We start from the raw sequence: 24594 nt of genomic DNA, 5'->3' as shown, positions 1-24594 counted from the left end.
AGCTAAGTTGTAGAATATGAGTAATGAGTACATTTATCTGTTACCTGTATAATCTGAAATGTGCAATTAATAAAATTCCATTTAGAAATTAGATCAAAAAGAATAAAATAATTGGTAATAATTAAACAAAAATGTACAAAACTTATGCCCTTAAAACTACAAAACAGCATATTATAGTTTTGTGTAGTAAATCGAGTTGTGGTGTAGTAGGTTAAGCCACCCTGTGCAGCACTAGCATCCTATATGGGTGCTAGTTCAAGTCCCGGCTTCTCAAGTTCCCATCATCTCCCTGTTAATGTGCCTGGGAAAGCAACTGAGGATGACCCAAGTCCTTGGGCCTCAGCATTCATGTGGGAGACATAAGAAAAGTTCCTGGCTCCTGGCTTTGACCTGGCCCAGTCATGGCCATTGCGACCGTTTGGGGAGTGAACTAGTGGATGGAAGATTCTCTCCCTCTCTCTTCCCCCCACCTTCCTTCTCTTTGTAACTCTGTCCTTCAAATAAATAAAAATAAATCTTAAAAAAAAAAAAGAACAAAAAACCCCACAACGTAGTAAGAAATTATATAATACCTAAGTAAATGGAAAGGCATTCTGTGTTTTTAGATGGCAATATTGTTGAGGTTGCAGTAGGGACTCCTTGAAATCCATGGGGCATTTGTTCCCATTTGTTCCAGGATTATGTTGGTTACCAAAATCCACGATGGTTAAGTCCCTCATTTAAAATGGCATATTGGCCGGCGCCGTGGCTCACTAGGCTAATCCTCCGCCTTGCGGCGCCGGCACACCGGGTTCTAGTCCCAGTCGGGGCGCCGGATTCTGTCCCGGTTGCCCCTCTTCCAGGCCAGCTCTCTGCTGTGGCCAGGGAGTGCAGTGGAGGATGGCCCAAGTCCTTGGGCCCTGCACCCCATGGGAGACCAGGATAAGTACCTAGCTCCTGGCTCCTGCCATCGGATCAGCGCGGTGCGCCGGCCGCAGCACGCCGGCGGCAGCGGCCATTGGAGGGTGAACCAACGGCAAAGGAAGACCTTTCTCTCTGTCTCTCTCTCTCACTGTCCACTCTGCCTGTCAAAAAATAAAAAAATAAAAAATAAAATAAAATAAAATAAAATGGCATATTATATGCATATAACTTATCCATATCCCCTTATTTCCTTTAAATTGATTCTAGATTACTTTTTTTTTTTTTTTTTTGACAGGCAGAGTGGACAGTGAGAGAGAGAGACAGAGAGAAAGGTCTTCCTTTGCCGTTGGTTCACCCTCCAATGGCCGCCGCGGCCGGCGCGCTGCGGCCGGCGCACCGCACCGATCCGATGGCAGGAGCCAGGAGCCAGGTGCTTTTCCTGGTCTCCCATGGGGTGCAGGGCCCAAGCACCTGGGCCATCCTCCACTGCACTCCCTGGCCACAGCAGAGGGCTGGCCTGGAAGAGGGGCAACCGGGACAGAATCCGGCGCCCGACCGGGACTAGAACCCGGTGTGCCGGCGCCGCTAGGCGGAGGATTAGCCTAGTGAGCCGCGGCGCCGGCCTAGATTACTTATAATTGGTAATACCAAGGAGCTTCAAAAAGTTTGTGGAAAATAGAAGTAAAAGATAAATTTATTTTATTACTGCATTTTTTTGAAATCTATATATGATTGTTTATGAATTTCCAGGAACTTTTTGAAGACCCTTGTATCTTTTCTCATTTTTAATGCTATGCAGATAATTCTTATACTCCATTGTGTAGAGAATAATTATGGTGGGACAGGGGCAGAAGTCTATTCACGTTCAGTACGACACAACCATCATAGGTCTAACTGCAAGGTACATGAATGTTCCTAGGCATGTGAGTGCAGGAGAGACCCTGAGGATCCGTGAAATGGTGGGAGGCTTCAGCAGTGTGTCTACACATCGCTTCATTCTCACGGATTTAGCATAGTGCTCAGCATGCGACAAATTCAAGTTTTTCTTTTTGTAACTTTCTGGACATTTTTTTCCTTCTTAAATATTTCCAGTGCACAGTTGGTTGAATCTACAGGTGCAGAACCTTTGGATACTGAGGGCTGACTATATTTAAATTGATCAACAGGTTCATTGGAGTCCCTGTCAAAGGCCCTACTGAATTTTCTCAGAAATTGACAAGGCATAGATGAAAGCAGTCAATTTTATTTGATGTAATGACTCATTGAAGAAAGTCAACAAACTACATTGACTGTCTTCAGAAAGATAAGCAATTTATTCCCTTTCCCCAAAGAATATATTACTCTGTTTATAATCCAGTCACATTGGTTGTTACCAGGATACTTTTTTTTCCTATTCATTAACTGTAACTATAATTCATTTGACATTTGATTTTTTTCTTAAATAAGTACTGAAGTGAATTAAAGCCTTATCAGAGTTTGGGATCCTTCCTTTGATGATGTTTTTCTCATTTTTCTCTTTGTAGGGAAACTGAATAGCCAAGACTCATACAACAATTTTACCAACAACAATCCTGGCAACCCTCGACTCTCTCCTCTCCCCAGCTTGATGGTAGTGATGCCACTTGCACAGATCAAGCAGCCAATGACCTTGGGGACCATCACCAAACGAACAGGGTAAGACCTCAGGCTTCATTTTTTTTTTTTTTTTTTGCAGATGTTTTAAATGGTTGAATGAATAAAAGTAAAACATACTTTTTCTATCTGTGGTTTTGATTATATTCTTCATCTCGAGCCCATATGAAACTTAATGGCAGCAGATTAAGTACAAAGTCTAGAACTTGCACAAACATGCTCACACATATCCCTAGAAAAAACAGCAGTGACAAGTTGTGAAAACTAGTATTGACTAATAAGAACCAGATTCATCTACTCAATCTTGTATTTATTGGCCCCTGGTTTTGCTTGATAATACAGTTTGATTTTGTTTTGGTTTTTGTAGACATCATCAGGATTTAAAATGACTTCCAATTTTTTTTTTTAAGATTTATTTATTTATTTGATCTGCAGTTACAGACAGACAGAGGGAAAGACAAAGTCCTTCATCTGCTGAATCACTCTCCAAATGGCTACAATGGCCAGAGCTGGGCTGATATGAAGCCAAGAGCCAGGAGCTCCAAAGTGGGTACAGGGGCCCAATCAATTGGGTCATTTTCCTCTGCTTTCCCAGGCCATCAGCAGGGAGCTGGATTGGAAGTGGAGTAGCTGGGACGTGAGCTGGCGCCCATATGGGATGCCGGCACTGCAGGCAGAGGCTTAGCCTAGTACGCCACAACACCGGCCCCGTGACTTCCAAATTTTGGCAGACCCCACTAATAAGGAGAGAGCTTTAGCGGGTAACTGTGTATCTAGTACTTCCTAAAAGTTATCTATATTGAGGTATAATTAATATATAAATGATTTTGTGGGTGGTTTTGATAAGTCAGTGCTACAAGATTTGGGTTTTAGTCAAGATGGATCATTAATATACTAAAATTTTTTGATAGCTGGGTTTTTGTGTTTATTTTAGCTATTTCTGCTTTGTGCGTATTGAACACTATGATAGGTGAAATAAGTAAAGCACAGAGAGATAAATATTGCATGTTCTCACTTGCATGCAGAAACTTCAAAATTGATCTTCTAGAAATAGAGAATAAATTAGTGATTTCCAGAGCCTTGGTGTGGTTGAGTAGGAGGAATAACTTTCACAGTTCTCTAGCACAGTAATATAACTATGGTTGACATGGATTCATTATTTCAAAATAGCCAGAGGAGAGAATTTTTAATGCTCCCAACACAAAGAAATGACAAATGTTTGTGGTAATAGGTAGCTCAGTTACTCTGATCTCATCATAACACATTCCATATATATGTCAATCACAGTGTATCCCATATATATGCATAGTTAATATATTATCAGTGTTTAAGACAATTTTCTCCTACCTATTTTGGATATTAGATGATCACTTATTCGGGTTCCTGAAAAGAAACTGCTATGTCTCTGATATTATTAGATGTTCAGTTATATAGTAGTAGTGGAAATTCATTTCATACCAAAAAATAAATGAATATATGTTAAAGGCAAATTGCTTGTTTTCTGCAATGAGCAATTTGATGTTGATTCTAACTTGAAATGGAACAAGTGCTTGAAACTTCCATGTTGCAGCAGTAAACAGAAAACTCTGCTTGTCCTTGAATAGTCCTCAGGGTCTTTACAGTGGGAGGAATAGATAGTGGTTTTTGCTTGTTGTTAGTATGGTTGTGATAGGTGTTTAACATGTTCACAGAGGTCGCTTTAGTGAGATGAACTGTCACTGTTCTCAGGGATGTGGCCATTCAGCTCGAGGCCCCTGTCTAGGGGAAGTGGTGCTTTGAGTATTAAGTGATCCCACTGTTGAATGTAGAAATAAAACTGACTTTGTGGAACGTTAAAGGGAAGAAAAGGAAGAATGCAGAAGACCTACCTCCCAGATCATATTTTATGGTACTGACCTTTTGCCACGTATGTCTTTTAATTGACTGAAGCTTTTTAACTCTTTGTGTTCAGTAGATGTATAATGTAGAATGGAATTTTTAAAAAAAGATTTATTTGAAAGGCAGGGTACAGAGGGAGAGGGAGAGACACAGAGAGAAAGAAATCTTCTATCTGCTGGTTCACTCCCCAAATGCCTGCAACCTGTGTGCTATACTAGGGCCAGGGCAAGGAGTCAGCGTTGCAATCCAGATCTCCGAAATAGGTGGCAGAAATCCACCACTGCCTTCTAGGGTTCACGTTAGCATAGAGCTTTAATCAGGAGCTAGGACTGAGATGGGTGCCCAGGTATCAAATTTGAGATGTAGTTCCTTTCTAATGGCTTAGGAAAAACAATAGAAAATGACCCAAGTGCTTGGGCCTCTACCACCTATGTGGGAGATCATTTTGAGCTCCTGGCTTTACTGTGGCCCCACCCTGGCTTTTGTGTCTATTTGGGGAGAGAACTAGCAGATGGAAGAGTTCTCTCTATCTCTCCCTTTCTCTCTCTCTCTCCCACTCTCTCTCCGCACCCTTCCCTCCCTTCCTCCTTCCCTCTCTAACTCTTTCAATAAATAAATCTTTTAAAAAAAATTAGGGGGGCTGGTGCTGGGGTGTAGTGGGTTAAACTGCCTCCTGTAGCACCAACATCCCGTATGGGCACCGGTTCAAGTCCCAACTGCTCCACTTTTGATCCAGCTCCCTGTTAAACACCTGGGGAAACAGTGGAAGATGGCCCAAGTGCTTGTGGCTTGAAACCACATGGGAGACCCAGAAAGAGCTCCTGGCTTCTGGCTCAGCCCTGGCTGTTGCAGCCATTCAGGGAGTGAACCAGCAGGTAGGAGACTATTCTCTCTGTCTCTCCCTTTCTCTCTGTGTGTATAACCCTGCCTTTCAAATAAATAAAATCTCAAAAAAAACTTTTGGTTAGGGTCAGCACTGTGACACAGTAGGCTAAGCCTCTCTCTGTGGTGTAGGTGTTGGTTCATGTCCCAGCTGCTCCTGTTCTGACCTAGCTCTCTGCTACAGCCTGGGAAAGCAGTAGTAGGCCCAAGCATTTGGGCCCCTGCACCCGCATGGGAGACCTGGAAGAAGCTCCTGGCTCCTGGCTTTGGATCAGCCCAGCTCCAGTCATTGTGGCCATTTGAGGAGTGAACCAGTAGATAGACCTTTCTGTCTGTCCCTCTTTCTCTCTTTCTGTAACTCTACCTTTAAAAAAAATAAATAAAATCTTTAAGGGGCTAGCACTGTGGTACAGCGGGTTGACGCCCTGGCCTGAAGTGCTGGCATCTCATATGGGCACTGGTTCTAGTCCCGGCTGTTCCTCTTCTGATCCATCTCTCTGTTATGGCCTGGGAAAGCAGTAGAAAATGGCCCAAGTCCTTGGGCCCCTGCACCCACGTGAGAGACCCGGAAGAAGCTCCTGGCTCCTGGCTTCGGATCGGCCCAGTTCTGGACGTTGTGGCCAATTGGGGAGTGAACCATCGGGTGGAAGACTTCTCTCTCTGCCTCTCCTCTCTCTGTGTAACTGACTTTCAAATAAATAAATAAATCTTAAAAAAAAAATCTTTAAAAAAATTTGGTTAGAATTCTAAGGTTTTTTTTTAAAGTGTGTATACTGCACATACTTATATTGTGGAGAATTTATTATTGAATGAAGTATTACGATTTTGAGTTTATATGTGCTTTTTGAATTTACTATTAGTGTAAAATACTTATATATTGCTGACTAGGCTTGTATCTAACATTTCAAATCATTTTATTGCCGCCACATTTTTGAACTGCTTTTAGTATGTGCTATACTGAAGTGTTTAAGAGGGAATATATTTGTTCCACAATCAGTATTTGGTTTTAATTTTGTTGCCATTGTTAGAGACATACAAACCTGTTGCAATACTAATAAAAAGAGTTCAAATGTCCCCATATTCCTGTTAACGGCTTAACTTGTTTGCTTTGTTATTCATGTTCTCTCGCTATCTGCATATGCACTCACATTTTGTTGCTCCTAACTGGTTCAGAATAGATTGCAGACTTGTCACCCCCATATCCCTAGGTACTTCACTGTATAGTATCTAAAGGCAAGGGCATTGTGTTACATAACCACAGTGTATTATCTGAGTAAGAGATCTTAAAACAAATTTTATTAGCTGTTTTTTATTCTGTGTAATTGTTGTCTGTAATAAATTTTGTGCTTGTGCTGGAGCTTCAGAGTACCACCAATTACCCACCCTACCCTTCTTTTATCTTTTCCTATTAACACAGAGTACAGAGACTGATAAGTGCTGGATGACAGTGGTCCTAAGTTTTACTTGATCCCCGCCTGGTTACAAGACTCACTGAAGCCCTTTTCTGAAGTGTTGGTTGATTTTGCTCAGAAATGCTGTTGTGCTTTCCTTGTGGTCCTTCACTATAAGACACCTAAATAAGCATTTGGTCATAGAGTTTTCCGAACTCTGTGGTTTTGTTGTCTTAAAATTTAATGTTTTTATTAAAATACATGTGTTTTACCTTGTCAAAAGTAATATTTTTTTTTAATGTGTGAGAAAAAATATTCTCTGAATTTCCATTTTTGCCCTGTGCGTAGTTTTGAGGCGAATCCCAAATAATACTATATCCCATTAGGTTTTTTCTTCTTATATTTTAAAGGCTCTATCTACTTTATTAATTTTTAAACAATGACTGACCAGTTCTCAAGACTGCAGTTAACATTTTTGTGTTAATTATTTCCATTAAATTGTGTTGTGTTTATTGAGATTTGATTGCATCATTAAGGTCCTCAGGATGATGAACAAATGGTTTTTTAGCATGTCAGTTTTATCTCTAATCACAAATTCTGATTTATTCGAACTATCATTAAGCTCCTTTTCTAGTTTTTAAAAGCAAAATTAGCAAGAAATATTTGACTTGGATAATGCAGAAAGAGTCCTCACAGATGATCTATTTATAAACAAGTTAATTCTATGATTACCTCCATTATACCTGATAATATATGTAATAAAATTATATACTTAATTTATTAGATCAGCTTTTATTTTTCCATGTCCTAGGTATTTTACCTAAAGGCATAGAATAGCTAGAAAAAGTTATATTTCTAGAGCAGAGATTTATAAAGATTTCTTTGGACCCAGTGAGAGAGAAGCCTCAACTTAAACCTTCAGGGAATAAGACGTGTGTTTACCATATTTAACATCTGTCCTCTTATTTTCACAAATACATACCCCTGAAAGCCTGTGCAGCATTAGGGACCATCTGTCTCATGCTAAGACATACATGCAGCCAGCAGAACTAGAAATGGCAACAGACAGATGTGTTTACACCTTCTTGTCCAGCACCTTGAAGCAGCCCTGGAGGATATAAAGCCTGTTTTGGCAACAGCTGTTGCTTAGCCCTGTGATGGCTATACATTGATGATGGCAAAAGCAGTGCTAGAAATTATTTGACTTCAACAATCATCCATTCAAATGGAATCTTTTTTCTTCCAGTTTCAGACTGGATGATGGGAAAGCCCAGTTTCCCACACCCATGATATTTTGTATCATATGTAAAAAATAATACCTCCTCTCATTGTACTAAAAGTGAAACTGAGTGCTCAGAGGTTGCTGCATGTCTTGGATGTAAGGTTTTGGTAGAAGAGATTTATTAGAAGCATTTCATAGATGTTTGGTTCAATTAATGAGTTAAGTGTGGAGAAATTTTTAAAAAATGCTTTCTGTGTAGTAAGATACAAAACAAATTTTTATCGGTATGCTTAATTTTATCTATTTTAAATCTAAAAGTATTTGTGTATATACATTTTTTTTGTGAGTATAAGCCAGTAACAGTAAATTTCACAAAGAGGTCAGAGTAGTCTAATGGGAATAAATCATATAAAAATGAAAATGAAGTTACTTCTTTGGTCTTAACAAGGTTACCATTTTTAAAAGGAAAACGTGACGTGATTTTCTTCTTCATAGGATTCCTTTTTTCTCAGTTGGAAGTAGCTTCCAGCTCCTTTTCCTTTTCCTCACCTTTATTTGTTTCTTTGTAAACAGTTAGGGATCAGTATTAGGAACCATGGGCTGCACCCTGTAGAAAAGGTTACGTAATGTATTGGAAAAATATAATTTGGAGTCTGAAGCCCTGGCTTCTCATCTAGTTCTGCCACTTATCATTGGTGAGCGCTAGGTAATTTTCCTCATTTGAAAAATAAGTGTATTTCTGTGGGTTTTGAACTTTCAGCCATTCCGTGTGTGAGTGAATTCTCACCCATTCTTTAATTCCATTACCTTATTTCTAAGCCTCACTCACTGTTGAGAAGCCCTAGACAAGTGCTTAGCACAACCCAAATTAGAAAATGTAGATTGTTCTTTTTTAGAATTAGCAGCATTGAATAACATTTTCTTGAAGTATCTCCAGATAATATTTGTAGAACAAATCTGCTATCTGACATTGGTGTATAGTAGGGCTTGAAGAAGATCTATTCTTCATTTTTATTTAGTTTGGTCCACTTTGACATATTTGGGTAATTTGTCCTGCACTCTAATCTTTTTAGCAAAGTACTGAGAATTAGGTGGGAAAGATTTGGAGAAAGTTTCAGCAAATATGATAGCAGATGGCAGTTCTCCATCCATCTTGTGTAACGTTAGGTTCTTGATGGCTGCGCCATGAATATTTAGGTATAACATAATATACAATGTATTTTCATTAGAATGTACATGAATGTGTCCATATATGTAATATATTTATCATAATTTTGAGTTCCCAATTTTTGTGCTAAATTAAAATAAAAGTACACTATAGCTTATTGAATTTTACTGTACATCTGTTTTTTAAATGAAATCTACTATATACTGCATTAGAAGTCAGCAGGAATAACTTTGTACAAAAGTTTAATGTTAGTTATGATGTAGTAGTCTCTTTTTTGCCACATGTGGCAAAATTTAGGCATTATCTTTGTTTTGTAATGAAAGTTGTTTTACATCTTAAATTTATAATTGTATATTCAAATTAGACAATTACCTGTATCAATTCAGTTTTCCTTGCAGGTCAGTAGTTTGAGAACTGACAAAGCATAAGTCTCTTTGTAGAGAGGAAATAAAATTAATGAAAAATTAATGGTAATACTTGAAAATGACATGAGGGACAATTTGCTCATGTTGATGTGGGAAATGTGAATTCTCTGCAGTTACTCTATAAGTGGAGAGGCACAACAGCATGTAGAAGTTAGAGTTCCTCAAATTTACCTCTTATATATAATGTTGCATAGCAGTTTCTTTTTCTCTATTCAGTCCATTTAATATTTATTTCTATTATATGAAAGCATCTGTGTTCTCGTAGAACATAATTAATTGAAAAATAGGATTATAGAGTTTGTTTACAGATGTTTCTTGAACTCTAATTGCTTTTTTTTTTTTTTTTAATTCTGAAGATAGTCTTTATAATCTTTAGTACAGGAGTCTGGTTATAGGGGATTTGAATTGTACCAATCAAATCTAGTTTACTTCCCCTCCCCCTCCATTTTAAAAAATCTTCACTTTTGCCTTAATTTCAACTAGTAAAACCAAAGTCTGTGTTTTTTTTTTTTTTTTTTTTTAATTTACAAAGGGTATGAAGTATGGTGAGTGTCTATGCCTAACTGCCATCTAATTATAAGTGACAATAAAGTTTTTTTTTTTTTTTTTTTTTTGACAGAGTGGACAGTGAGAGAGAGAGACAGAGAGAAAGGTCTTCCTTTTGCCGTTGGTTGGTTCACCCTCCAATGGCTGCCGCGGCCAGCGCGCCACGGCCGGCGCACTGCGGCTGGAGCACCGCGCTGATCTGAAGGCAGGAGCCAGGTGCTTCTCCTGGTCTCCCATGGGGTGCAGGGCCCAAGCACTTGGGCCATCCTCCACTGCACTCCCTGGCCACAGCAGAGAGCTGGCCTGGAAGAGGGGCAACCGGGACAAAATCCAGCGCCCCGACTGGGACTAGAACCCGGTGTGCCAGCGCCACAAGGTGGAGGATTAGCCTAGTGAGCCGCGGTGCCGGCCTAAAACCAAAGTCTTTGTGTACCATGTGGCATCCAACAACATGATTCTGAAAAATGGCATTAATATATTATAAAATGTAATTCCTTCCTATCTTGTGATAGTCTCCAAGAGAAGAAACTCTTAGAGAACTAATGATCAGGTCCTTTCACAGTGTCTATAAATAAATCTCTAATAAACATTTCTGGATTTCTAGTCTCATGACTAGTTTTTCTGCGCTTTCTCCATTGGAATTCAGCTCGGAAAATACATAATTATGATGCAGTGATGAACAGGTTTTGAATGGCTGAATTGTTCAGCATGCTAAGACTTAATCATGATTGGGAAACACAAATTTTTCAGATCTGCATATAGTAATTTGAGTTGTATATGGTACTACAGACAGTCTGTAATTCTACATTCACTCCCACTCAAACACTGTCTTCCCTCATCTGTCCAACCTTGTCCCACTCCAATACAGAGCTACAGCTGTGGACTTCCAGCGAGAGAGAGAGAGAGAGAGAGGGAGAGGGAGAGGGAGAGGGAGAGGGAGAGGGGAAAGTCATAGGTGAAGACAGCTGGATCATGGGCTGGTACTTTGTGACTATATTTTCATTCTTTTGCTACTGAGGAAAGATTAAGCAGACTCATTTCAAAAGAACAGCTGACACTCCCTATACGAAGTCAGTAATTACGTCAGTCACTATAATTCTTTGGGGTTTGTGGATCTTCTTTCACATGTATGTGGCAGTGGTCCAGTTTGTAGAACTAGACAAGAAGTGGGTGAGTATAGATTGGATACATGCCAAGTGCACATACTAAACCAGGTTCTCACCCTTTTCTCAGCCTTCCTCCTTTTCCGTTAGCTTTGTGAGCCAGTAGATCTTTATTTAAGTGAAGTAGAACTTTTAACTATACAGTTGGTTTATGTTGTGGATAGGCAACGTATTGTCTTTAAGTTGACAATGCTGTTATTTAATAGGCTGAGAATTCTTGTTGGGCACACATTGTTAATGCCTGGAAGGGAGAATCTAGCAGTTGGTCTTTGTTTTGTTATCCTTCGTTTGTTTGTTTAAGTTTCTGTATCATTTGTTGAACTAACCTATGTTTCCTTTTTGAGTATTAAGACATTTAAGTGTGGCTGAATGTGTTTACTGACCATGTAGGTAGAGAACCTAAGGTGGTCTTCTGAAAAGAAGAAACTGAAGAAACTGGAAGGTTTTCTTTCATTTTTGTTTGGTTGGTTTTTGGTGTCAATAGGGAAAACTTCAGTCAGAAGGGACTAATTAACAACTCTCCAGTTCCTTCGCTGTAAGCCAGCAGTGACCTGGGAGGCCCACACATTCCTCACCATGAGCACTCCTGTCAGTTGGACTGTTTGGTTATTTCAGATATCCTGCCCAAAGAAGTGGAGTGTAGAGAAGTTGGGTAGTGTGAGTGCATGAAGGCCTCCTCATTTTGGAGATCTTTCTGGGCATTTAGAAATGATTTGAACCTTTCATGTTTTGAGCATTTGTGCATGAGGTCACCACACTCTTGAGAGATGGAACGCATCAAGTGGTCTCAGTTATTTACATCTGTGCTTTTCAAAGTGCAGGATGAGCGCTAGTAACATTTTATTTGCTATGTAATTAGTGAGTCTGAAATCAGATAAAGGGATTATAACTTTTTTTTCTTTTAATGAAGTAGAATAGAATAAAATACAAATTTGCCACTGGTTCCGCAGAACAGCAGCATTAGCATTATCTGGAAGCCTAGTGGAAAGACAGAATCCCAGGCACACTGTTAGAATGTGAATTTATCCACATGCTAAAAATTCCCAACATTAATGTTTATAAAATGTTGAAATAAAAAATACTAAAGTTTAAAAACATGTTTATTAAAGTAGTTAAATCTTGTTTTTCGTGTTCATGTTCAGACTAGTGTTCACCTTAGAAAATGTTTTAGATGCGCTTTTTACGATTTGGATGATGACATCAAATTCCTCGTTTTGTAGTGAACTATGAGAGAGCCATCCTTTGGTTGCATTGATATTATCTGTAAAGTTTCTTTGCTTCTCTTTATTTCTGTATCTTATCTTTATCTCCATCTCTCACTTTTTCTTCTACTTCACATTCCTCTGGTTATTTTTGCTTGTATCTAGTGTGCTTTAAGCTCATTGTACTCAGTGTTGTCAAAACACATTTTTCAAGTTTCAGATTGTGGTTAAGTATATTCAGTTTACTGGGAAATTAATGCTAAATAGCAGGATTTTAAAAATGTTCCTAGTACCAAATTTGAAGAAGGAAATACCCAAATTGTACCAGTGTGCTTTCTTCCTCTATTTATTATGTCTTCCAAATGTCAGATTCTCCATTAACATTTTGTTTTGGATGTAATTAAATCACCCAGTCTTTTTGCATAGCAATATTCATAGCCTGTCTTAAATACCGGGAGCAGACATTTCAAAAGAAATGTGTATCCCCAGTTGTACTAAAAAGAAGCAACTGTAGCTTTAGTTTACTGTATTCTAACCTAACCCAGCACAGGCCAGGTACAGCAACCTAAGCTTATGTATCATTAGGAAATGTGCTAGTTGCCTGGAAAATGATCAAAAGTATAGAAAAATCATACCATATGCATTTAGTATGTGTTCTTTTGGCCGCCAGTATGCAGTTCAACTTATAAATAAGCAGTTCGGTGCTGCAAATAAGCAACTTAAAAAAAAAATGTGCTTTCTTTGTAAGACTGCAATTACTAAACAGCCACCAATCCCAGAGTTTTTATTCAGTCATCTTTAACTAGTTTTAAACTTTTCTCTGTCACACAGCCTCACATTTTTGCCAATGATCTCATTTTTCTCCATCTGATTATTCCATTTAATTTGTAGTTTGTTTTTAAGGGCCTCAGTAGTGAATTTTATTTTAACTTAGAAATGCTACAGGGGTGTTCCAGAAAAGGGGGAGAAATAGAAAATTTTGAAATCCCTAAATCTCTGACAATGAAGAACTTTGTTACTGCATCATTTTCTTTATTGGTTATATCAGACAGTATGTACAGCACAATTGCAAATGATTGCTCATTTTTTATTTTTTATCCATACTCTATAACAGTATGATATACATGTATTTGTTAATGTTAAATGATCTTTTCTCTAATTCTTTGTGCATTTTCCCCCCTTTTCCATGAAGGCCTTATCTCTTTGGAGCGGGGTGTTTTTCCATAAAAGCTCCATGGTGAGTTCCAGTTCAGTCCCGCATGCCTAATTCATTTGCTGTACTCTCAAGAAGTAACTCTGTTTTGTTTTCAGTTGCATGGCCTGATCACACGTAGATGCACCAAATTTCTCAATAATTTGTAGATAAGACATGAATGTTAATATTAAGCTTTTAAAAAATGGGATTATTTCTGACTTCATTTAATTCCTTGAAAAGTTTTTTTTTTTTTTAAATTACTGATGTAGAATGTCTTTAAACAAGAAAATAGAAGACTTCTATCATAATGCTGGTAGATAATGAAGAGACATGGCTGACTCTCAAGTTTAAAGCTTTGAGTATTACTGTGATAGGTTTTCCCTACATATCATGCTTTACATTTGAGGACATTACTTATTTTGAAATATAAATATATTTAAAGTATACCAAATACACCCTATAAAAGTTACTGTAGTTTATTTGGTCCTAGAGGGACAATGGTCAGTTCTGTTTTGAAAATCTAGTTATAAAAGGCTACATGGTAAGGAAGTATATATTTCACATAAAAACTGCTAAAAATTTATTGTTTGAATTACTAGGGCCTGCTCATATAACTTAATCATTTCGTAAATTATTTTGTAGCAATGGATAGAAAGCAGGTTTGTCAGTCTGAGGCATGAACTTTCATGTAAAGATGTGCAGTGAAATGTATTATGAACCTGGTGTGAAATGTTTAATGGTCAAGTGTCAGTGTCCCAGAATCAGACTGTCAGATCTTAAATCAGAGCTTGCACACTTAATTTTCTAAAACCCTTCTGTTTCTTGTTTTTCTTATCTATTAAATGAAATTAGTAGTAACACTTACCTTATTAGTTATTGTGAGGAATAAATGAACTGATATATACAAACAGTGTCTGGCACATAGTAAACACTCAATAAATATTAGTTGTGGCCACTCCGAGTTCTTTTCCAGGTTAAAGGAAAAGAACAATAAGCGACAAGAAGCTTCTTTAAATTAGATCACTTTTTTTTTTCTTTTAAGAGTAGTTAAGCCAAAAGGAAGTTTTGAGAAATGTCAGGGAAATCAGTTTTATTAATTTAGTCAGCATACTTAAGAGTTCTAAACTTTTATGCGTATTTCTCATAACTGCACTAGGAATTGTTTGTGCTGTCCTAGTAAAGTAGAAACTACATTCCAAGCTTTTCTCCCATAGACAAAGAGGCTTAAATAGTTCTTCAAAGTAACTTTTCCTGTTCACATGTTGCAGGAGCATCTGAACATTTCATTATCATGTAAGATGAGATGACATAAAACAAATTAACATAAAGCTCTCCTCCTTGAAATGCAACAGCATACTTAGCACACAGTTTGCCAAATTACTCTGAGTAAGTTCAGAGTATACAGGGGTATATGAAAGTCAGTCTTCATTCTCTTTGTTAATCAGGTTTCTTCTAAAAACAAACAAGATACATAAGTCTGTCTTTTGAGCTTATAGCGAGCAGTGAATTTTAAATGCTACATTAAACATGATAAAATTTCTTTGTAGAAAAAACTTAAGACTAAAATGCATTTTAGGGTAAATTCCTCATTCTAAGTACAAAGGAAAGAATTTTAGCATGTTAAGTTTTCACATAGAAGTAAAAGATGGAATAACAAATGTTGTCTGTTAAGTAAGAAAGGCTCATTCCTCCAACAGCTTATGTGCTCCCTCACATTTAAGCAAAAGCACTTGTCAACCAGAAATGATTTGAGGTTGAAACAAGATTAAAAGAGCCAGATTAAAGAAAGGGATATATGAAATATAGTAGACTTTTAAATCATTGCCTGTCTTTTAGAAGACTGCTTTGTGGTTTGTTTGATGCCATCGTTAGCTTACAAGAAACTCGTTTTTAGTCACTTATACTAGACTAAAAGGTCCTCCTTTAAAATACTCTACTCTACCAGTGTGCATGTTTTTTCCATTAAGATCTTAATGAAACCTCAAATTAAGGCAGCAAAATTAATATAAATTTGACAACTTCTTCCATGTTGTGTATGAGAGCTTCTTTGTTTTAATAGGTTTTGCTCTTTCTCCATGATATTTAACATTTAATCTGAGAATGTTTTTATTTACTGTTCTGAAATAAAACATGTTAAATAGTTATGTTCATAGTATTTGTAGCTGAAGTGTAAGATATATATTTTGGATGGGAAAAGAATTTTCACAATTTTAAAATTATTAGTTTCAAGTTGGAACATTTATACTTAATATTTTGTACAAAGATTTTGCTTTTGGTCTATCGCAGTCGCCACTATTTCTTCATCAGACTGGTTTAGTTCTTAAAATTCATGCTGTTTCACATGAGTTAGTTTTAAATGTGGTCCTTCCCTTGTACTCCAAATAGCATGTTGGAAAGTGAACTATATAGGCAGATTTCCACATTTTAGTTAGTTTAGACTTTCATGGCATTTTGTGTCCTCTGTTAGTTTAACTAGGATACTTATATAAAATAAAGTGAAATAATTATACATGCAATATAATTTATTAAATATGGGATTTTAACATAAATAACTAGTGTGAACTTTAAAAAATAAATTTTACTTTCACTATTGTAATTAAATAAGTAGCAAATATATATTATGCTACTAAATTGCATGTAATATTGTGTTTAAAGCTAATGTGTTTTTTGAATTGTATATCAAAAATATGTATAACAAGTAGACAGTACATAGTCCATAAGGATATATCCCTCATTTATATGTATTTGTCTCCTTATATATAAAGTTTATTTGACAAAATAGTGTACCTATCAAATTAGATTTAAAGTTTTAATTAGCATTTTTCTGAAAGTTTGGTCAAAATTTAAGTAGTCATGTAAAGGAACCTTGATTTTGTGAGGATAACTTGAAGTTTATAATTTAGTTTTTGGAAAGTTAAGAGTTCTGTAAGAAGGAGAATCTTTTCTCACCTGCTAACTTCACAGAGGTCTGTTAGAAGTCAGAGAATAATTTGTGATATGATGGAATAGTTTAGACAAATAATATTTTTAGTTATTTGAAATGAAATACTTTGTAAAACAATATGGATCATGAAAGGAAACTTCCATAATCTTTTTAAAAGTTTAATCATAATAAAGAGTATAAAGTTTTTGTACCACCTCTAATTCTTACATCAGTGTGGTATTTTATATGTAAGCTCTAATATTGGCTGTGACTTATGTTGGAGAAAATAAAAGAAATGGTGCTTCTATGTCGTGTATGCCCTCTCCATGCTTGAATCCTGCTAAACAGGGGCCCAGCAATATTGCTGCTGATCGTGTTGTCCAGAAATGCGTCCCCCAAGTCCTATTCTGTGACACCTTGTTAGATTAACCAGGGGGAGATTTTGTCCTAGATCTAAAAGCAGATATCATTAGAAGTTTTGGGTTATCGTTTTGTTTCCTAGTTTGCAGTTTATTGTGGAGTAAAAGCAGGAGAAATTCAATATGTTAATCTGACCGCATTACATAATACAGTAAAAGCCAATGGGAAGAAAATGCGAAACTTCGATATGCGTTGGAAATATTTTTTGAAGTTCCATTATATTAATATCTGTATAGCTTCTGATGGCAGTGAACATGATTCTCACGCTGTACTTTAAATATTTTTACCTTTCCACAGAATGTGTAGGACACAGTAAAAACTACTGATTTTTATTTAGTGTTTCAGTTATTCATTTTATTTTTTTTGCTTGTTTTTCTTTTGATTATGTTCATTTGTATCAGGCTTACTTAATAGGCTATTTTATGCTTAATTTTTTTTAAACAATGATACTTGCATTCCTTTTTCTTTTATGCTTTGATGTGGGGTTATTTATAAAAGGTTGAAGGAGTAAAGGGGCATGAGTTACCCTAGGAAGGACTCCATTAGGGCTGTCTTTAGTATGTTTTGTTCCTATGTATGACTGCTCTAAAAAAGGATGTACCCTTATAATCCCTACAGTTAATCTTAGGGCACCATTATAAATACAAATCTTACTTTTATATTATCCTGTTATTTAACAGTTGAATAAATAAAGTGGCCTCCAAACATGTGCAGAAATTCCTTTTATACGTGCAAATTTTCTGTGATAGGATTTGTTAAAAAATTCTTTCAGAAGAGAAAGGGGATAATGAGAGCAAGAACAAATTTCGAACACTGTCCTATAATGACTTAGTCACCAATACCAGTCTGTAAATTCGTATGATTTGCAAGGTTATCACTTTTCTGTTTCATTCACATATGTATTTTTCAGTGATTTTTTTTTTGTAATGGAAGTATTTTGTATCGTTGTGGAAAAGTTCAATATGGGGTATTTCTACATTGGTAGGAAAGCCATTCTGCTGTTACCCAGCTTTCTTAGATTCAGTCTTTTTTAAAACAAACCTAGGACTAAGGGCAAATTAAGTCAAACTAAACAATTCTAACTTTGGGCAGTCACATACGAAACACATCAGTAATAGCATTCTTTTCATTAGATTATTTTTCCTTTTTATTGCTCTCCAAGTCTTATTACATACAAATACACTTTTACATTTCTAGTTTGCTTAAATAGTATGACCATTCCAGATGTAATTTAGTGTTCGAAATAATGTGACATGAAGGTGTTTACTCGTTACGCTGTATGCCCCACAACAGTATATCTTGTAGCAGGTAGCAAGTTGTTTTCAAAGATGAGAATTCTTTTGATTCCTTATTAAGCATGAGCTTATACTAATGACATTTATGAAGACCCTATAAAAGGAAAAAGTAAAAATGATAAAATATAAGAATAAAAATAATTCCCTGTATAAATTAAGCTTGCTTTAACTATAGAATACTTATTATCTGTGGGAGATAGAATATGTGTAGAATGATCTTAGGTTGATGCTTTTCACTTGTTCCAAAATTGAACTATGTAACTTATAGAACTGAAAGAGATTTTAGCTTTTGACATGGGTTTATTAGACCGTTAGCTTATAAAATGTAGCGAATATACTAAATTGGTATCCTACCATTTTTTCTACTCTTTATTATTCTGTTAATCTGGCCCATTATCAACTATTTTTAGGACTTTTTAGGATGCATACTTTAAGAGGAATCATATATTCTCTTAGGAAGTGGTATACTCATTACCACATAACTTTAAAATAGCAAAAATCACATTTAGTGACTTGCAAAAAGCTTTAAATTTGTCCTTGTGTTATTGTTCTTTGATGGTGATTCTATTACAAGTATGCAATCCCACAAACACAAAAAAACTTTGAAATTCTGGAGTGGTTTTCTCTCTTTTCTTCCCAGCAGCCTCCCCACTCCCCCACAGTTTAATAATGACTAGGGGTGCTTCAGGGATGCCCTCTGCAAGGACTTGTCAACTCAATGATAGTTCAGTGATGAATGGGTTCTTTTGAAAGAAAATGTATTTTCTAAAGTAATACAGCAGAGGACATCACAATCAGAAAGAGCAGTTCTAGTGACCTGTATAGCATGGGAAGGTGCATGAGTCTTCAGGTGTGGGATAGATTATTGGTCCAATAACTTGTGACTAATGCAGCTATGAAGAAGTGAAGTTGTTTGTGAACCACATGGAAGACTGATTGTGACTGGTTTTGTATTTTAGGAATGTCATGATTTGTGGGGGAAATGATGTTCAGCGTTTAGTGAACGTTAATGATGGAGAGATGGATTTTCATATATAACAATGTTCATTATTTGTAGATTTGATTAAAAATGTGAGACCAAAGTAACCAATCTTAGTATCCTCTGAACCAGAACTTTTGTTTTTTTCTAGAGGAAAAATATCAGAGTTCTTGGGAAGTCCTTGTAAGATACCTAAGAGACTCTTTCAGATGTCATAGGAGCTAGGAAACCAGGATTGCCAACATAGAGTCTGAGGTTTTGTAAACTAGGTGGGGGCTGTGAGTGCTACAGAAGATAAATCATATTCATTCAGTCCTCTGAAAGGGGAAGACCTTGCCCTGTCTCTACTATAGTGGTTCTTAAACTTGGCCCTCTGGAGGATTTCATAAAAAACACAAATAGTTGAGCTCCAATCCCAGAGTTTCTGATTAAGTAAATTTGGGATGAGGCCAGATTGGTATTTTTGTGCATAACTAAGAGGTTCCCCAGTTGGTACTAATTTCTAGGGATCAAACTTTGAGAACAAATATAGTAGAATCCTAAAATAGCTATTGGAGGTAGGCTATAAGAGGTTAAATGACTTATCTGAAAGTCACAGAGCGCTTAAGTGAAACACTGAGATTCAAATCCAGGTTTCTTTCTGACTTCCAAAATCAATTTCTTTCCATCCCATCATACTTTATTAAAAGATAAGGCAAAGTGACCAGAAGAAGGTAGCCGTGTTGTTTTGAGAATAACTTGTAGAACACTGACATCAGGCTCCAGCATTCATTGTATCCCAGCTGGGATGTGACAGTGAAGCTATTTTCTGGTCTGTGAACTTGAGAAAATAATTTGTATATGGTAGTTGGCAAAATTGCTAATGAGCTTTAGGGATGCCCTTAATACATCCAAAGAAAACAGAAAAACAGGATTTGAAAGAAGTTGAAAGATGAATGTTAGAAACTGGGAGTATGGAAATTTATTTGTGGAAAACAGAAGAAAGCAAGTCCTGTATGGTGGTAGTTATACAAGAGTACTTCAAACGAGATCATAGAAAATAAAATGGAAGGATGTTAATTTTGGTATAAAATTTTCTGAAATCTATGCAAAGTTTTTCATAAATGCATTTTCTGTTAAGTTTTTGAAGACCCTTTGTGTGAAGGAACACCAATTGCTAAATGTGTCCTTACACATACAAGAAATATTCATGTTTGAGAGGTTATTGATAATTAATTCTGCCTTGATCTTTTCCCTTAACCAAAATAGACAAAAATTTTTTTTTGCAAACTAAAGAAGATAAATAACAGATAGGAAGATAGATGAATATAAGTATTTTTAGTTCATTAGGTTTGCCCCCCACTCATTGTTTAACTGTGCATTTTGGCTGAGAGCATTTTCAAGGTTTTATTCAGTATCATCTCATTTTCATACATGCTGTCTGCATTCACTTGTATTGTCAACTTCCCAGTTATGTATCAACGTGAACTGATAAACCATTGTATTATTGTGTAGTGTTTATGCTGGTATTACTGCTCCACGATGAAATCTCCAGAGAATTGTTACCCATCTGAAGTCATTTGAATTTTGCCAGCACACTCATCAGAAAAGGATTTAGTTTTTATTGAGCTTTTAACTTGTTGCCTTGACAAGACTCTGGAACTTCAAACTAATTTTTGCTTTCACCCCAGAGCATAATCTCACATCACCACCTGTTACTTAAGGGCAGAATGCATGTACATATTATAGCATTTGAATACTTATGGGTGGAATTTGTAGGAAGATCTCTGATTATGTAGAGGACTGTCATTTCATCTTGGTAATTTTTTTTGTTTTATTTTTTTAAGCAAAGTTAAACCACCTCCACAGATTTCACCAAGCAAATCGATGGGCGGAGAATTTTGTGTGGCTGCTGTCTTTGGGACATCCAGGTCATGGTTTGCAAATAATGCAGGTCTGAAAAGGGAAAAAGGTATGTATTTTTACTGATGATCAAACATACTATTTGTATTTTTTGCTTCTTAATGGAAATTGGTAGTAATTCCTCTGGAATATTCTTGGACCTAATAATGTGAAGACCAGTATTTCCATTCCACTCAAGCCCAGTAAAGGAGAAAATTTTCCTCTTACATACACATGACACAAATTGCCCACTGAATGATTTTGGTTTTGCTTTCTTGGTGACAGTCTACAGGCAACCTCAGTGCTGTCAGTTCCATATCCGTTTTATAACTTTGAAATTTTATAAGCTAGTTTCACACTATTCTTTCTTAAGTGTGGAAAGGAAAATCCTTGTTATCTTTATTTTAGAGAGGAAGAACTTGAAGTCTTAGCTAAAAGCACAAGTTCACAGGTGGTGATACCAGAGGTTGAAATCAGGTTTTCTAATGGTAAATCTTTATTTATTTATTTATTTTATTTTATTATTTTTTTTTTTGACAGGCAGAGTGGACAGTGAGAGAGAGAGACAGAGAGAATGGTCTTCCTTTTGCCGTTGGTTCACCCTCCAATAGCCGCCGCGGCTGATGCGCTGCGGCCAGCGCACCGTGCTGATCCGATGGCAGGAGCCAGGTACTTCTCCTGGTCTCCCATGGGGTGCAGGGCCCAAGGACTTGGGCCATCCTCCACTGCACTCCCTGGCCACAGCAGAGAGCTGGCCTGGAAGAGGGGCAACCGGGACAGAATCCGGCGCCCCGACTGGGACTAGAACCCGGTGTGCCGGCGCCGCAAGGTGGAGGATTAGCCTAGTGAGCCGCGGCGCCAGCCTTCTAATGGTAAATCTTGACTTAGTTAAAAAAAATTGAGCAACTCTGCTGTCTCTCTGTTTAAGATTTCTTTTTATTTATTTCTAAGAGATGGGGTAGAGAGTGAGGAGAGATAGGGAGACAAAGATCTTGGATTCACTGGTTCACTTCTCAGATGGCTGCATTGGTCAGGGCTGGGTCGGGTTGAAGCCAGGAGTCAGGAACTCCATCGTGGTCTCCCACATGGGAGTCAGGGGAGCAAGTACTTGGGCTGTGTGCTGCTGCTTTCCCCGGTGCACTAGGAGGTCGCTGGATTGGAAATGAACACTGGGATTCGAACCAGCACTCAGATATAGGATGCTGGCATCACAAGCCACTGCTTGTGACATCATTGCCAAAATGCTGGCCACTTTGCTATCTCTTTTTAACATAATTACAAAAAGCAACCTGTCACTAGAAAGAATGCTACACTTTTTTTAATTTCCATTGGTCCTTTGAGTTAATATAGTTATGTTATATAATCTGTGTGTCCATCACCAGGGTCAATACCTAAAATGTTTATATAGTTAATGTTTTTGTGGGTGGTTTGTTATTGTCTCTGTATAGAAGTGAATGTCTTTGTTCGTCTCCCAATTATACAGTTTTGAATATGTTGTGATTTTCCCGTTTTTATTTTGGTATTCCTAAAGTAGGTCACCAACTGGGTTGTGACTGGGGCACTTTGATGTGGGGTTGCGCAGGCAGCATTGTTCCTGGCCAAATGGTTCTCCTCTCCACTTCCCACTGGCAGACGTCAGCCCTTTCCCTCGTTCTCACCTTTCAGTGACCCTTTCCTGGGTAACAGGATCTCAGGCACAGCAGGTTCCTTACCTAAGTGGAGAGGATACTGTAAAGTAGGCAAGCCTTCTATTTCCTTATCCCATCTTTATTTTTTTGTTTCCTCCTTGGGTTTAATGATGCTATCAAAAAGACTTTTTGTTACTAGTTAAAACCTTCTGTGAAGCTCGATTTCAAATTGTTCTCCCTTCTGTTCTAATTACCCTTTTAACTTGCTATTCCTTTGTGTCCCACTAGCTGGTCATTAGCCATTTTCTCAAATCAGCTGTAATTGATTCGCCTGACATAGAGATAAGGTGACCCACCCAGCATTCATGAGTGATTTTATATGCTCTTTGGTTTACTTTAAACCCCCAGATAGCAGACCAAACCTGTTTGGGTAGCGAATACATGTGTATTCCTTATAAAGTCACTTTGATTAGATCCATATTAAGCCACTGACTTCTCTGGGTATGGCTGATCTTCCTTTACCATGAAAGCCATTGATATCATTGAGAGACAAGAAATAAGGGTTTGTGGAAGAGGAGTGTGTGTGTGTTTAATAGGCTTTATTTTTATAGGCAGTTTCAGGTTCATAGCAAAATTGAACAGAAGGTACAGAGATTACCATAAACCTCCTGTCTCCACGCATGCATAGCCTCCTCCATTGTCAACATCCCACACTACAGTGCATTTGTTGTAACTGATGAAGCTATGGCAGCACATCATGTGTTTTTTGTTTGTTTTGATTCAGTAATTTAAGTTTTAAATTTAAGTTTCCTGAAACAAAGTAGATAAGATGGTAGTCTGATTTAGGCATGCAGTAGTCTTTCATGCAGTTCGCTCAGTCCTTCCCTGTCCCACCTGATATCGTTCAGTTTTCGTAACATGGGACTAATTACATGGTAGACAAATAAAAAGGAATGTAGAATAGTGTTTATATTAGAATTTGGGGAATAGTTATATTGTTAAAATCGATTGCTTAAAATTTTAGAGTATTTTGACAGCATACAGATTTCCGTTTTCCTTACCATCTACTTATTAGAGGCATTCTTTAGGCAAAGAGCAAGCACCATATAAAGATTGCTGCCTTTTCATTTTCTCTGAGCAGCCCCTGGAGTGGTCTGAAAAGGTCAGTAACTTGTAAACATTGTGCTGTGCCCATCTGATGCCATTGTCAAACATCCAGTTCTGTTTCTCTCTTTGTAGATCAATCCAAACAAGTTGTAGTTGAGTCTCTCTACATTATCAGTTGCTATGGGACCTTAGTGGAGCACACGATGGAGCCACGAGCCCTGAGCACTGCCCACAAGATCAGTGATGACACTCCACTGGAAATGATGACATCCCCTCGAGCCAGCTGGACTCTGGTTAGGTTGTACTTCCTTTCTTTTCATTTTTTTAAACTTGAGGTGTATGAAGTGATGGATGTGTATACATGTTGACATGTGTATACAAGCTGTGAAGTTATAACCACAGTTAACATCAGAGACATACCTATCACCTCTAAATGTCTCTGTGCCCATTTGTAATTTCTCTTTCTTTTGTTCCTTTCTGTCACTGTAGTTTACAGTATCTAGAATTCTGTGCAAATGTAATAATATAGGATGTATTATTTTGTGTGTGGCTTATTGTAGCAAAACAATAGCTCATTATTTTTGCATTTGGCATATAATTTAATACAATAAAATTCACCCATTGGTAGTGACTTTTCACAAAGTTGTGATCTATCGTTGCAGTCCATTTTCATCATCAATGAATGAAATCTTGTGACAGGAACTCCCCTTTCCCCCAACATTGCAGCCTAGGCAACCTCCTCTTTACTTTCTGT

The 24594-nt window shown here is 37.2% G+C and overlaps 1 protein-coding gene across 15 annotated transcripts in view; it reads left to right on the top strand.

Annotated features, from left to right (window-relative positions):
• Window positions 1-24594, top strand: part of BCAS3 (BCAS3 microtubule associated cell migration factor) — a 607306-nt gene that overhangs the window by 257287 nt on the left and 325425 nt on the right. For 11 of the 15 annotated variants that reach the window (XM_051824721.2, XM_070060998.1, XM_070061007.1 and 8 more), the window contains 4 exons: window positions 2427-2577; window positions 13605-13649; window positions 21051-21175; window positions 23973-24138. In XM_051824721.2, the coding sequence (XP_051680681.1) occupies window positions 2427-2577; window positions 13605-13649; window positions 21051-21175; window positions 23973-24138 (487 nt within the window). The remainder of the gene's footprint in view (window positions 1-2426; window positions 2578-13604; window positions 13650-21050; window positions 21176-23972; window positions 24139-24594) is intronic. The other 4 variants (XM_070061000.1, XM_070061002.1, XM_070061008.1 and 1 more) reach the window with 1 other exon arrangement.

This window comes from Oryctolagus cuniculus, chromosome 17 (genome assembly GCF_964237555.1).
Source record: "Oryctolagus cuniculus chromosome 17, mOryCun1.1, whole genome shotgun sequence".
NCBI classification, from domain to species: domain Eukaryota; kingdom Metazoa; phylum Chordata; class Mammalia; order Lagomorpha; family Leporidae; genus Oryctolagus; species Oryctolagus cuniculus.
This window is presented reverse-complemented; position numbering and strand designations above follow the sequence as displayed.